The sequence below is a fragment of the Thamnophis sirtalis genome, unplaced genomic scaffold (genome assembly GCF_051295495.1).
Source record: "Thamnophis sirtalis isolate CommonGarterSnake01/CBP01778 unplaced genomic scaffold, rThaSir2_p1.2 scaffold_14, whole genome shotgun sequence".
In the NCBI taxonomy this organism is placed as follows: Eukaryota; Metazoa; Chordata; class Lepidosauria; order Squamata; family Natricidae; genus Thamnophis; species Thamnophis sirtalis.
In genome coordinates, this window is record NW_028261394.1 from 1,088,304 (window position 1) to 1,103,146 (window position 14,843).

The 14,843-nt window shown below is 50.5% G+C and overlaps 1 protein-coding gene across 1 annotated transcript in view; it reads right to left on the bottom strand.

The window, feature by feature from the left end:
* Positions 1-618: 618 nt before the first annotated feature.
* The window catches only part of SLC5A10 (solute carrier family 5 member 10), a 54,541-nt gene continuing 40,316 nt past the window's right edge, over positions 619-14,843 (bottom strand). The window contains exons 11-15 of the mRNA XM_087701766.1: positions 14,684-14,834; positions 3,694-3,862; positions 2,991-3,206; positions 1,240-1,336; positions 619-813 (exon numbers count right to left, since the gene is read on the bottom strand). Of these exons, the coding sequence (XP_087557892.1) occupies positions 638-813; positions 1,240-1,336; positions 2,991-3,206; positions 3,694-3,862; positions 14,684-14,834 (809 nt within the window). The 3' untranslated portion in view covers positions 619-637. The remainder of the gene's footprint in view (positions 814-1,239; positions 1,337-2,990; positions 3,207-3,693; positions 3,863-14,683; positions 14,835-14,843) is intronic.

Below are 14,843 nucleotides of genomic sequence, written 5' to 3' on the forward strand. Positions count from 1 at the left end.
CACGATTCACCAAGTGGTTTATTGGGTTTTACCTTCTGTGCCGCCACCACTTGAAAAGCCTTTGAGTCCCGAGAGGGGAAATTGGCAGTCAGGACTTACAAACTCCTTGCTGTTCAGAACTCTCTCCTGCCCCCAAGTCATTTCTTTTATTCCTAGGAATAATCTCTCTTTGGGGAATAAAGTTTTCCATTGAAACCCCTTTGGAGAAATCCTCCAGATCCCTCCTCCGGATTTAATTTAATTTAATTAATTTTTTTAAAATTTAATTTAAAAAAATTAAATCCTCCGGATCCTTTTTCCACACCTCCCTTCACTTTGCCAAGGGCCGAAACCTCTTGAAAAGATAGTGGAAGAGGTATATTGGGTTTCTATTTTTGGGGGGGTATTGTCGACAAGAGGAATTGCTGTGATTATTGTTTAATGTTGTACGGCTCCGGCTGTGCACAGTATATATGTGAGTGTACGAAAATGAAAAAATGGAAAATAAAAACCTTTTACAACGGAAAAAATAATAATAATAATAAAGAAAAGCTCCCACGAACCCCGCTTTCCAGTCCATTGGGAACACAAGCCCTCCCCTTACCCCACCCCCCCGGTTTCACCCTTCTTGCCCCCCCACCACCCCAAACAAGCTCTCTCAAGCGAAGTAGGCGTAGAAAAAGAGGTTGACGCAGATGAGGATCACAGCGTTGGCAGAACAGACCTGGGACCAGAAGCCGGCTGCCCTCTGCTCGCTCCGGCCAGCCTTCCCGGGAGCGCCTTCCGCCTCCCTCTCCATGCAGAAGGAGCCCGGCTGGAGGATTCCTGGGGCAGCTGGCAGGGAGAGACGGAGAAGCCTCGGGTAAAAATCAGGGTGCCCAGAGATGGCGCTTTCCCTTCCCCAGACACAATGGCCACCTAACCACCGCAGGCAGGAGCAATAGGAATGCCAAGGAGAACCATCCGGCGGTTTGCCTCTTGCTTGCCGTGGACTGAGAAACATGAGTTTGCAAGCCATTTCCTTACCCTGCCATGCCCGGCACACGCAGGTGCCTCTGTCTCTCTCTTTCCCCTCCTTCAGCCCTGCAGGGGGATGGATGGCCTTTGGGTGCCCCCTCCTTTCTGTCCCTGGGAAGCGGAGTCCCAGTCCACCACCGCTCCCCCTTTTTTGGGGTCTTCGTCCTCAGAGAAGACCCGCCTGGTTTGGCATCCACTCTAGGATGCAAAAAGGAGTTTGGCCCCTGCCCCAGAGAGACCCACCCTCTTTCTCCGTGCCAGGCAGGGACGGGGGGCTGGAGAGATGGGCAGGTGAAGGGGCCTCCAGGGACCGCCGAGTCCACCAGGTCACGTCCTTTATCTGCAACGGTTTCCAAGAGAGAAAAACAGAATTGCGGCAGCTGATAAAACAAGGATCCTTCCCTTCCTTTCCTCTCTCTCTGCCCTTCTTCATGCATTTACTTCCTCTCCTCTCCCTTCCCTTCCTTCCTTCCCTTCCTTCCTCCCCTCTTCCTCTCCTCTCCTTTTCCTTCCCCCACTCTCTGCCCTTCTTCATCCGTTTACTTCCTCTCCTCTCCCTTCCTTCCTTCCCTCTTCCTCTCCTCTCCTTTTCCTTCCCCCACTCTCTGCCCTTCTTCATCTGTTTACTTCCTCTCCTCTCCCTTCCTTCCCTCTTCCTCTCCTCTCCTTTTCCTTCCCCCTCTCTCTGCCCTTCTTCATCCATTTACTTCCTTTCCTCCCCTCTTTCCCCTCCCTTCCTTCCCTTCCCCTCTTCTCTCCTCTCCTTTCCTTTGCCTTCCAACCTGCAGGCTGGCTTTCGCCTGGGGAAATACGAAGAGGGCTGTTTTGGGGGAAGGGGGTCAGTTTCCAGCCAATGGCCGGCCCCATCCAATTACTTCTATTCCCCCTCCCCAAAGCCCAGGCTGCCTCTCCCGTCGTCGAGCACAAAATCCCCCAGACCCAGTGCAGGGTTCCCAAGGGGAGGACCCAGAGGGGATTCCAGGACGGGGCTCTTCCCCAGAACGTCTCTCTGCAAAAGGCTGCCTTGTGGGGGAGGTGGCTGTTTCGAAGGCGGGGAAGGGGGGGGGGCGGACTGACGGTTGGGAGGGGCAGCTTCAGCCCTGTCTCCCTCCCACCAGTGCAGGAATGCAGGGCCGGCTCACCCATCGTGCTCAGCCGTGGCGTGGCCGGTCGGAGGCTCTGAAGTTCAGCGTCCCCAGCCACGCGGCTTCTCAGTTGTGGCTTCAGCTCATCCAGGGACACAGCCAAGCCCTTCTCTGAGTCAGCCGACGGAGGAGCATCAGGCATGGCTCCAGCCTGCAGATCAACCTCGCCTCTCCCTCTCCAAGCCCCCCTCCTAGTCTCCCCCCCCTGCCCCCAAATGCTCTGCCACTAACCCAGCCCTTCCTGGCCCCCCAGAAGCCCAGTTTGGCAGAGAAAATTATTGGCACGAAAATATAAAGTTGGGATTGCTGAAACGCCACCGCGAGAACCCATCAGAGGAAGTAAATAAGCAGAGACAGAAAGGAGGGAGGATGAGGAGGGAAAGGAAGAGTGAAAGGGTAAAGCAGAGGAAATAAGGGAAGGGAATTGAGAGTAGGAGAGAGGGTAAGAGGAGAAGGGAGGGGGAGGAGAGGGGGAAAGAGAGGGGAAGAAGAAAGGAGGGAGGGGAGGAGGAAAGAAGAAGGCAGAGAAGGGAGGTTGAGATAGGGAAGGAGTAAGGTTGTTGCAAAATAAGATGGAGGCACAGTGTGGCAAAAAAAGTGACCCAAGCTGTATTATATATATGCGTGTGTGTGTGTAAAAATAATCATAGAGTCTAATCTTGAACAGACAAATGTTAAAGAGCAATTATAAGTATGTATAACTATGAATGAATTTGAAAGGGAAAAATAAAAAAGAAGAAACTCAGTTTGGAAAGGGATTTGGCCCTCGGGATCCACGGGGCACCTCCACGGATGCCCCCCGTTTTCTTGCCCCCCACGGGCTCTGCTTCCCCACCTTCCTCTACTCACCTGGGCTTCAGTCGGGGGTGGCGTCAGGTAGCTGGTGCCCACCACGATGACTGCAGTCAGGAGACACAGCAGGGGAGCCAGGTGGAGGTAATGCAGGTCCCTCATCAGCGAAGGCCGATGGTCCGGGAGGCCGCAGCGGGGGACGGGGTAGGCAAACTCCAAGACCATCCGGCTCAGCCCCACGGCCAGCCCCACCATCAGGCCCCAAAAGGCCCCCTGCACAAGAAAACCGTCTAGACCAGGGGCCTCCAACCTTGGCAACTTTAAGACCTGTGGACTTCCAACTTCCAGAATTCCCCAGCCAGCGACGCTGGGAGTCGAAGTCCACAGGTCTTAAAGTTGCCCAAAAATTGGACACCCCCTGCCTAGACTAAGGGTAAGACTTGTGGACTTCAGCTCCCAGAATTCCCCAGCCAGCATTCCCCAAACAAGGCTATGGGAAGAGTCCTTCATTGAGGTGCCCGCACCTTCCACTCTGAATGCAGGTGAGCCAAACATGGCCACCATCTTCTCCAACAGTAGCTTCCTATAACCACCACCCAACACACCACAAGGCTCTCCTGAACTGGGGCCAATGGTTTTGTACACTGGCCAGGTGTGCAAGTTGCTGCATGGATTGGTTTCGCCTCTCCGAGCGTTGTTGGGGCAGCCAGAGGTTTGGCATTGTTGAAGGTGCGCACGCACACACGCACACCGAAGTCACCTGCTCGTTGGCTCTCTTCCAAAACACGGCCAGGAGGAAGACGGCGGTGACGGGAGGGGCCAGGTAACTGGTGACCGACTGGATGTAGATGAAGAGTTGGCCACTGTTGGAGCTCTGCAGGATGGGCAGCCACACCACACTCACCGCCACCAGGACGACGGTCACCACCCTGCCGAAGCAGCAAAGGCACAAATCACTCAGCCCGCCCCATCTGCCATTGCTCACCTCCCCACTGTTCCACCCTCCAGAATCCCCCCGAGGGGCTACAGAAAGGGGGGTCACAGCAGGATCCTCGAAGGTGGACTTTCTCGGGGATTCTGTTTGACCTGCCTGAAAAGGTGGTGTCCCTGTTGAAGATCAATTTGGTTCCTGGGATGGTCACTGACTGCAATAAACATCCTTCTCCTCCTTCCCTTTTCTCCTTTTCCTTCCATTCCTTCTTTCTCCTCTTTTCCTCCTTCTCCTTTTTCTTCCTCCTTCTCCATCCTTTCTGCCTTTTCTTTCTTCTCTTTCCTCCTCCTCCTCCTTCGTTGCTTCCTTCTCCTTTCCTTTCCTTCTTTCTCCCTCCTTTTCTTCCTTCTTCTTTCCTTCTCCCTCCTTCTTCATTTAGCAATAGCAATAGCAGTTAGACTTATATACCGCTTCATAGGGCTTTCAGCCCTCTCTAAGCGGTTTACAGAGTCAGCATATTGCCCCCAACAACAATCCGGGTCCTCATTTCACCCACCTCGGAAGGATGGAAGGCTGAGTCAACCTTGAGCCGGTGAGATTTGAATAGCCGAACTGCAGATAGCAGTCAGCTGAAGTGGCCTGCAGTGCTGCACCCTAACCACTGCGCCACCTCGGCTCTTCCTTCTTCCTTCTCCTTTCCTTCTTCTTTCTCCCTTCTTTTCTCCCTTTCTTCTCTCCACCTTCCTGATTACACAGGTTTCCCCCAACTCAAATAACACCTGGATGTCGCTGAGCAACACTCCAGCTTTCTCTTATTTTATTTATTTATTTATTAGACTTATATACCGCTTCATAGGGCTTTTAGCCCTCTCTAAGCGATTTACAAATTTTTAGCAAATTGAGTCAGCAACTTGCCCCCACAGTCCGGATCCTCATTTCACCCACCTCGGAAGGATGGAAGGCTGAGTCGACCTTGAGCCGGTGAGATTTGAACCGCTGAGCTGCAGATCACAGTCAGCTAAAGTGGCCTGCATTACTGCACCGTAACCACTGCGCCACCTCGGCTCCTTATTCTAAGGCTTCGATTTCCTTAAGATTCCACGCACGTCTTCAAAACCAAGGAAGATCTTGAATGGTTAAATAAGGGGCAGGACCCAACCTGAACATCCGATAGATGGAAACGGCTGTGAGAGCGAGCTTGACAGGCAGCCCAGAGAGCCACCCGATAAAACAGAATCTGAATCCAACCTAGGAGGGTAATTTGAGGAAGGGTCTCAGAAATGACCCTCCCGAGTTGTCAGAGAGGTAAAAGCAAAGGGGGAGAAGGGGAGAATGGAAGCTCTTCCAGCCTTGCCACTTCCTGTTCCTCCATTCCTACAACTGAGGTAGCCTTGAAGAGCCGAGGTGGCGCAGTGGTTAAATGCAGCACTGCAGGCTACTTCAGCTGACTGCAGTTCAGCAGTTTGGCGGTTCAAATCTCACCAGCTCAGGGTTGACTCAGCCTCCCATCCTTCCGAGGTGGGTGAAATGAGAACCCGGATTGTTGTTGGGGGGCAATAGGCTGACTCTGTAAACCGCTTAGAGAGGGCTGAAAGCCCTATGAAGCGGTATATAAGTCTAACTGCTATTGCTATCTATCTATCTATCTATCTATCTATCTATCTATCTATATATCTATCTATCTATCTATCTATCTATCTATCTATCTATCTATATGTATATATATATATATCTACACATGTACATATATATACAGACATATATATATATTAAAAAGAGCCGAGGTGGCGCAGTGGTTAGGGTGCAGTACTGCAGGCCACTTCAGCCGACTGTTATCTGCAGTTCGGCTGTTCAAATCTCACCGGCTCAAGGTTGACTCAGCCTTCCATCCTTCCGAGGTGGGTGAAATGAGGACCCGGATTGTTGTTGGGGGCAATATGCTGACTCTGTAAACCGCTTAGAGAGGGCTGAAAGCCCTATGAAGCGGTATATAAGTCTAACTGCTATTGCTATTGCTATTCATGGTGTCGGTTTCCCAGTCTGTACTACTTCAGAGGGTTGACACGCCCTTCCGAGCACACCCACGTCCCCTTACAACGGGATTTTGCAAGCTGTTGGAAACTCAGTTGAGTCACCCTGGATTTCAGGGGCAACCCTAACCGAACCCACTCATGGCACCCAAATTCGGAAGTGACTGTGTCACCTTCTCCCAAGCATGAGAGTCACTGTGGAAGGAATCCAGATGCAAAGCTTGTTAACACCTCTGAAGACATCACTCAACCACACCCCAGCCAGGAACTGTGTCTCATGGCTTCTGATCCCCACCAGGAGGTCCACCAAATTTCTGGGAAGCCACCAAAGAAAAAAAAGAGGTTACGAGGCAATTCCACCCACAACAGGCACAACCCACAAATCCTCTCAACGCACCATCAGCACTGAGAAAAATCCACGATAAACAGAAGGGAAAGCCGACAAGTCCAGGCACATCGTGATGATAACTCTTTTATTTATACCTCGGGCCAAAAAAGCCAATCAGGTGTTAATTAAAGCACCCCCTTTATTCTGGTAGCTCTCCTGGGGAAGAGACGGAAGATTATTACTAAGGAGAGAGATGGCGGAGACGTAAAGACGACTCAACCTTGGGAAAAAATCAGCATTTCAGGGAACGAGCTTCGGGCATGAAATTTTAGGGACGACAAAAGGGGAAAGGGCAGAAGGGAGAGGCGGGTCAATGAGAAACGCAGCACATCGTTAGTGCACACTTGCAAATGTCTTTGTTATCTAATTTTGAATAGTCACTTGTGGCAGCTTCCTGTTGTTTTTATGGAAAGCACCTGACGGCCAGGGATGGCTGTTGACAGAAATGCTTTCCCCAATTCCGGAAGCAATTAGGCAGTTAACTTTTTTAAAATTTAAAAATTTCTGGGCATTGAAATGTCTAGCTCAGTGTTTCTCAACCTTGGCAACTTGAAGATGTCCGGACTTCAACTCTCAGAATTCCCCAGCAGTGGTTAGGACAGTGTTTAGGGGGTTGAAGTCCGGACATCTTCAAGTTGCCAAGGTTGAGAAACACTGTCCTAACCACTGCTGGGGAATTCTGGGAGTTGAAGTCCGGACATCTTCAAGTTGTCAAGGTTGAGAAACACTGGTCTGGCTATAAGCTTTTCTGGAACACCAAAGAAAGTATAAGCCAGTCTTTCTCAACCTTGCTCACTTTTAACACCTGTGGACTTCAACTCCCAGAATTCCCCAGCCAGCCCTGGGGGATTCTGGGGAAGCTGAAGTCCACAGGCTTAAAAGCTGCTAAGATTGAGACGTTTTGGTATAAACATTTAGAAACAAAGGAGGCTAATTGGCAGCTGAGCATTTGCAGTCCAGCACACCTGGACAGTGCTGGGTGGAGAAACTTCCCAAAGGTTTGACAGCTTAATAATTCTGATTATTACCGTTCCGAACGTAGGATGAGAAAGCGCCAAGCAGACTTGGGTTAGCCAACTGCACAGGGCTGTCCTCAAACGCCCGCCAGGTCCTGGAGAAAGGAGCCTTGGCATAACTGCCCACCCATCTCCCAGCCTTCGGGTGAGTCAGGATCATACCCGCCCGCTACTTTCAAGGCCAAGACAGGGCAGCGGCCCAGTTCTGCCCACTGCAGGCATTTCTCCATCAGCATTAAGAACCAGAAGGTTCTCCAGGCCCAGGGAGGCCAAGAGAGAAAGACTTGAACACGGCATTGGCCTGGTTGGCACCAGGAGGTAATAGAGCCGAGGTGGCGCAGTGGTTAAATGCAGCACTGCAGGCTACTTCAGCTGACTGCTAGTTCTGCAGTTCGGCTGTTCAAATCTCACCGGCTCAGGGTTGACTCAGCCTTCCATCCTTCCGAGGTGGGTAAAATGAGGACCCGGATTGTTGTTGGGGGCGATATGCTGACTCTGTAAACTGCTTAGAGAGGGCTGAAAGCCCTATGAAGCGGTAGATAAGTCTAACTGCGATTGCGAGGTGTCTGAGGTCATCATAGCATCTTCCGGAGCTGGAGGTTCACCCCCACGAAGGACGGAGTCCACAATGGTGGCAGGGGGGAGTGTTAGGAGTGCAGGGAGCCCTGGTTCAGCCTGGGGAGAGCCACAGATAGTGGGAAGCCATCAGCACCCCCCTTGAGAAGGCACCGTCTGGTGTCTAACCACTCAGGTCTACAGCCCCCTCAAGGCCACCAGCCAGCCTGCCAACCGGTTCCAAGAGGGGAGGTTTCCGACGGTTGATAGCGCCCCTCCCTCGGACTGCGAGGCTCCCAGCAGAAGCAACGGGATGGCAGAGATGTTTTCCCCCCCAAAAAATGTTCTTCCTTTGGGGCCAAAGCTGAGTTCACCAGCAACCCTTCTGTCTCCCCCAGGGGACTGAATGGGCCAGTCCTGGATCCCAGGTGGCACCCCCCCGCCATCCTGCCATGCTGGAATGACCCACTCCCTCCCCCTTGGCTCCCAGCCCCCTCCTCCTTGCGTACCACTCCCAGGAGGGGGGGAGATGACGCAAGGATATTGATCGTGTAGACAAAAGCGGAGAGGAGGAACAGACGCCGCATCCTTATAAGGAAAACCGGAGCTTCTGCGTTACCTGCCAGGACAGGAGTTCTGTTTTTCCAAGCGGGGGCTGTTTGCTTCTTCCCCATGGCAACCTGGGACTCGGCCCCCACCTGGCAGCGTCAGCCTCACCCTCTGCAAAACCAGCTCCTCCTTCCCTGGGTACGGAAGGAAGGGGGGAGGAAGGGCTCCCGCCAAAGGGGAGCAGCTTTTCCCAACTTGGCCTCCTGGGATTATAAATCCCACCCTCCCCTGCCACTCCCACTGGGGGATGATGGGGCTTGGATTCCACAGGGGAAGAATGCAGGCAGTTCTCAACATACGGCCGGCCACCACTGCTACGCAAGGGTTACGTGGGTCGCATTTTATGACCTTTTTTCAACCATGATGGTTGAGAAAATCCCCGCAGTTGTTAAGCGAATGGCAGAGGCATTAAGCCAGTGTTTCTCAACCTTGGCCACGTGAAGATGTCCGGACTTCAACTCCCAGAATTCCCCAGCCAGCATTCGCTGGCTGGGGGATTCTGGGAGTTGAAGTCCGGACATCTTCAAGTGGCCAAGGTTGAGAAACACTGCATTAAGCTAATCTGATTCCTCCCATTGATTTCAGACGGAAGGAGGGGCTAATGGGGATGACGTCATCCCAGGATGCCCAAACCCTCATCATACATGCCAGGTTCCAAGTGCCCAAATTTTGATTGCAGGACCATCGGGATGCTACGAGGGTCATAAATGCGAGGACCAGCCCTAAGTCCCTTTTTTCAGTGCCGTTGTAACTTTGAACAGTCGCTAAATGAATGCAAGTCGGGAACTGCTTGTAAATATTTCAAACCCAGCCGGTATGCCCACCCCCAGTGAAAGACAATAATTAGTGATATAATTTTTGCTTTCAACCCAAACCCATCAGAGTCTCTCTCTCTCTCCTCCCTCCCTCCCTCTCTCTCTCTCTTTCTCTCTCTCTCTTTCTTTCTCTCTCTCTCTCTTCCTCCTTCCTTCCCCCTTTCTCTCTCTCTTTCTCTCTCTTTTTTTCTCTTTCTTTCTCTCTTTCTTTCTCTCTCTCTCCCTCCTTCCTTCTCTCTCTCTCTTTCTCTTTCTCTCTTTCTTTCTCTTTCTTTCTCTTTCTTTCTCTCTCTCTTCCTCCTTCCTTCCTTCCCTCTCTCTCTTTTTCTCTTTCTTTCTCTTTCTCTCTTTCTTTCTTTCTCTCTCTCTCCCTCCCCCTCCCTCTCTCTTTCTTTCTTTCTCCCTTTCTTTCTCTCTCTCTCTCCCTCCCTCCCCCTCTCTCTTTCTCTCTCTCTTTTTCTCTTTCTTTCTCTTTCTTTCTCTCTCTCTTCCTCCTTCCTTCCCTCTCTCTCTTTCTCTCTCTCTCTTTTTCTCTCTTTCTTTCTTTCTCTCTTTCTTTCTTTCTCTCTCTCTCCCTCCCTCCCTCTCTTTCTCTCTCTTTTTTTCTCTTTCTTTCTCTCTTTCTTTCTCTCTCTCTCCCTCCTTCCTTCTCTCTCTCTTTCTCTTTCTCTCTCTCTCTTTTTCTCTCTTTCTTTCTCTCTTTCTTTCTCTCTCTTCCTCCTTCCTTCCTTCCCTCTCTCTTTCTCTCTCTCTTTCTCTCTCTCTTTTTCTCTCTTTCTTTCTCTTTCTCTTCTTTCTTTCTCTCTCTCTCCCTCCCCCCTTCCTCTCTCTCTTTCTTTCTTTTTCCCTTTCTTTCTTTCTCTCTCTCTCCCTCCCTCTCTCTTTCTCTCTCTCTTTTTCTCTTTCTTTCTCTTTCTTTCTCTCTCTCTTCCTCCTTCCTTCCCTCTCTCTCTCTTTCTCTCTCTCTTTTTCTCTCTTTCTTTCTCTCTTTCTTTCTCTCTCTCTCTCCCTCCCTCCCTCTCTTTCTCTCTCTCTTTCTTTCTCTCTTTCTTTATCTCTCTCTCCCTCCTTCCTTCTCTCTCTCTCTTTCTCTTTCTCTCTCTCTTTTTCTCTCTTTCTTTCTCTCTTTCTTTCTCTCTCTCTCCCTCCCTCCCTCCCCCCTCTCTCTCCAGTCATCCTGTGATTCCTTCCCCCAAGGAAATCACCCGATTTCCCAGAGGGATCAAGAGAGATGCCAGAGCACAGAGGTGCCACTTAAGATTCCTGATCCCTGGGCACAATCCGAGCTCTGCCGGAGCCTCTGCCGGAAGCAGAGGGGGGCCACCTCATCTCCCCCCACCCCCCCACCCCCGGTCTCCACCAGCAAAGAGGAAAGTCTGTAGCCCCCAGGCGACCTGGGCCCTCCCCCCTGCCCAGTTCAACATTGTGAAAAAAACCCCAGGGATTCGGCTAAAGCTCGGGCGTGCCCCTCTCCCGCAGCTTTCTTTCTCTCGCCCGGTTGCACCCAGCTGGCATCCTGGTCCCTCTCCGCACATCACCAGCGAAGCGATGAGCTCACAGAGAGGAAAACAATTAACTCCCGGAGGGGCAGACCTTCCCCAACGTAATCCAGAGAGTCCAACCTGCTGCCACTCGCTCGGGCGATGGCACTGTTTGCCCTGCCACTGGTGCCAGGCCCAGCCGTGCCCTGCGCAGATCAGCTGCCGGAGGGAGCGGGGGCAGTAAACCCAGCAGGACAGCCCCCCCCCCCTCGTGCAAGTGGGAAAAGCAGGACTCCTGCAGGAGCCCTGAAAGGGGGAGCTGGCTTCAATTCTTTTTTTTTTTTAATTGGTAAAAAGAAAATACAACATCCATAACTTGTAAAAAACAATACAACTACATTTCGAGATATTCCCATACTATCAAATCATTATAAACATAGAATGTTAGGTATCTTATTCCTTCCCTCCCTCTTCTCTTCCCTCATTTCTTCTTTTCCATACCCTTTTCTTCCCTCCCCCCTTACTTCCTTCTGCCCTGCCTTCCCTCCTTTCTTTTCTCCTTTCCTCCTTTCCCTCCCCCTCCCTTCCCTCCCTCGGTCCCCCCCCTCCTTCTCACATACCTTTCCTCCTTCCCCTTCTCTCTCCCTCCTCCTTCCTTTTCTCTTAATCTCCCTCCCTTCCTCCCTCCTTCCTTCCTTCCTTTCAACTCTCCTTCTCTCTTTCTTTCCCTCTTTACTACCCTCTCCTCTTCCCTCCCTCCTTCCTCCCCCAGTTTCTTCTCTTTCTTCTCTCCTTCTTTCTTCCCACCTTCTTTCCCTTCTCTTCTTTCTCTTCCTCCTCTAGAATTGGCTTCAATTCTAAAGACCCCATTTTAACATTAAGCATCTTCACGGCTCCCGGCTTGCATTAGCCACAGGGAGTCTTCAGCTCACCACAATCCATTTAGCGACCTCTCAAGGTTGCTACGGCGCTGAAAAAAGAGGCTCATGAACAGACTTGCACTTATGACCGTCGTAGCGCCTCCTAGCCAGGGGTGACGTGATCGCAGTCCTTGCCGTCTTCCTAGCAGACCTTCTGGCAAGCAGAGTCGAGGGGGCGGGGGGGAGGGGGGGAAGCCAGATTTGCTTCACGACTGCATGACTCACTCAACGGCCGCAGGGATTTGCTTAACAAGCATGGTTAAAAAAAAGGTCATAAAAACCACGCGTGATTCACCAAACTTTACTTCCTTGCTTAGCAATGGAAATTCTGTGCCCAGTTGTCGTCGTAAGCCGAGGACCAGCCGTTAGTCAAAGGGTAGCTTGAGGTTGAGATAATCACACAAGAAATCTGGGCGACCTCACAGTATGACTGGTACAGAAAGCTTACCGTGAGTTCAAAGGAGAAATTTCCTGACGGTGAGAACAATTAACCGGCGGAACTCCTTGCCACCAGAAGTTGTGAATGCTCCATCACTGGAGGTTTTTAAGAAGAGACTGGACAGCCATTTGTCTGAAATGGTATAGGGCAGTGTTTCTCAACCTTGGCAACTTGAAGATGTCCGGACTTCAACTCCCAGAATTCCCCAGCCAGCAAATGCTGGCTGGGGAATTCTGGGAGTTGAAGTCCGGACATCTTCAAGTTGCCAAGGTTGAGAAACACTGGTATAGGGTTTCCTGCCTGAGCAGTGGGTTAGACTAGAAGACCTCCAAGGTCCCTTCCAGATCTATTCTGATTGATTGATTGATTGATTGATTGATTGATTGAAATGGTCTAGGCTCTCCTGTTTGAGCAGCGGGTTAGACTAGAAGACCTCCAAGGTCCCTTCCAGATCTATTCTGATTGATTGATTGATTGAAATGGTCTAGGCTCTCCTGTTTGAGCAGGGGGTTGGACTAGAACAGTGTTTTTCAACCATTGTGCCGTGGCACACTCGTGTGCCGTGACATAGTGTAAGGTGTGCCGTGGGAAAAACACTTTATATATAGTCAATATAGGCACAGAGTTAAATTTTTTAAACATTTTCTAATGGTGGTGTGCCTCGTGATTTTTTTCATGAAAAAAGTGTGCCTTTGCACAAAAAAGGTTGAAAAACACTGGACTAGAAGACCTCCAAGGTCCCTTCCAGATCTATTCTGATTGATTGATTGATTGATTGAAATGGTCTAGGGTCTCCTGTTTGACCTGCTGGACTAGAAGACCTCTAAGTTGTTCCCTTCCAACTTGTTTATTCTGCTATTTTGTCACCCTGCATTGTCTAATTCACACAGCCTGAGATGGTCCATAAATCAGGTTTATAGAGTCACAATGAAGAGTAATCACTCATGGGGAGCACTGCACTTCCGCCAATCAATCCAACAAGAACTTATAGATTTTTTTTTAAAGAAACCCAACAATGCCTGGAAACATAGAGCACACTAACACACACACACACACACACACACACACACACACACGGTTTGAAACTTTGCAGGGCGATAAATTCCAGGGGAGGAGAGCCACAACAACCTTGGTGACTCCTCTTCCTCCACCCCTGCTTGCAAGACAGGCCGATGAAACGGGGGGGGCCTCGCTGGGTGATTAATGGTGATTAAGGTCTGTGTGCCATTCCGACAATCATCACTCGGAGCTCTCACTGCGCCGTCACGTAAACAATGAAACAATCGCTGAAGTCAGCAGATGCTGCTGAGATTGTTGAGCCCATTTTACAGGAAGAGAAACCGAGTGGCGGGCGAGACGGGGAAAACTCCCCGGGAGAAGAAGAGGGAAAGTGAGAAGAATTCCAAGCTGGGACCGAAGCTAAAATAGTTTTGCCCAATAGTTTTATAGACTGGAAACCGCACCATCATTCCAAGCTTGCATCTAGTATGTTTTTGGAAGAAGCACATTCACACCTCTGGATTTTGGTCCTAACTTTTTGGCCAATGACTGAATCACTGTTGCTTTGGCCCCAGATTTTAAAAAAACAACAGAGTTTTGATAAGGCAACTGAATCATGGCTTGTCTCTTCAGCATCCCATCAAGGTTTCCTTTGTCTCTTCAGCTTCCCCCTTCAACATGACCCCAGGGATAAAGCCCAGATGTGCCAAGCTGGAGATGAATTAGATCCCTCGTCTCTGATCTCAGTTTCCCGTTTTCTCCTCCTCATCCAACAGTTAGCCAACATTCAGAGATTCATCTGGCTGGCTCAGCCCTCACTGGGCTGCTCTGGACCGTGACCCGTCAAAACCGCGGTCCACTAAAGCGCGCCCGATTAAAGCACGTACCTGACGTCATCAGCAGCGCGACAAATAAAATTAAAAATAAATTAAATTTAAATTAAAATAAAATTAAAGCAAGCCGATTCACATAAAGGTAAGGGTTAGGTTAAGGGTTAGGGTTAGGTTAAGGATTAGGGTTAGGTTTAGAGCGTTAGGTTAAGGGTTAGGCTTAGGGTTAGGTTTAGGTTTAGGGTTAGGTTTAGGGTTAGGTTTAGGGTTAGGTTTAGGGTTAGGTTAAGGGTTAGGTTTAGGGTTAGGTTTAGGGTTAGGTTAAGGGTTAGGTTTAGGGTTAGGTTTAGCGTTAGGTTAAGGGTTAGGTTTAGGGTTAGGTTTAGGGTTAGGTTAAGGGTTAGGCTTAGGTTTAGGGTTAGGTTTGGGGGGGTTAGGTTTAGATTTACGTGTTAATTTTAAGTTTACTGCTCACAGCGTGCTGTTTTCGTCGCGCTGTGATGATGTCACGTACGCGCTTTCGTCGAGCGCGCTTTAGTCTACCGCGGTTTTGTGGTGGAACCGCTCTGGACAAGCCTACCTCTGTTGATATTCTACCAAACTTCTGCAAATGTTTACGTTCCTCCTCCTCTCCTAGAGAAGGCAGTGCTGGTTTAGCTACAGAACTTGGGACTTCGTAGGATTGTCGATTTCTCTGATGGCCTGAGATAAATCTGCCAATACCACACCACCCTCACCTTCCGACCAGCAGCAGCTCCTTCTCACTGGCCTCCTGCCGGACCTTCCTCCAGATGTCCATGGTGAAGAGGGCACTGCTGCTGTTGAAGATGGACGTCAGGGACGACATGAGGGCAGCCATCATCACCGCCACCATTAAGCCCCGTAGACCTGGGAGGT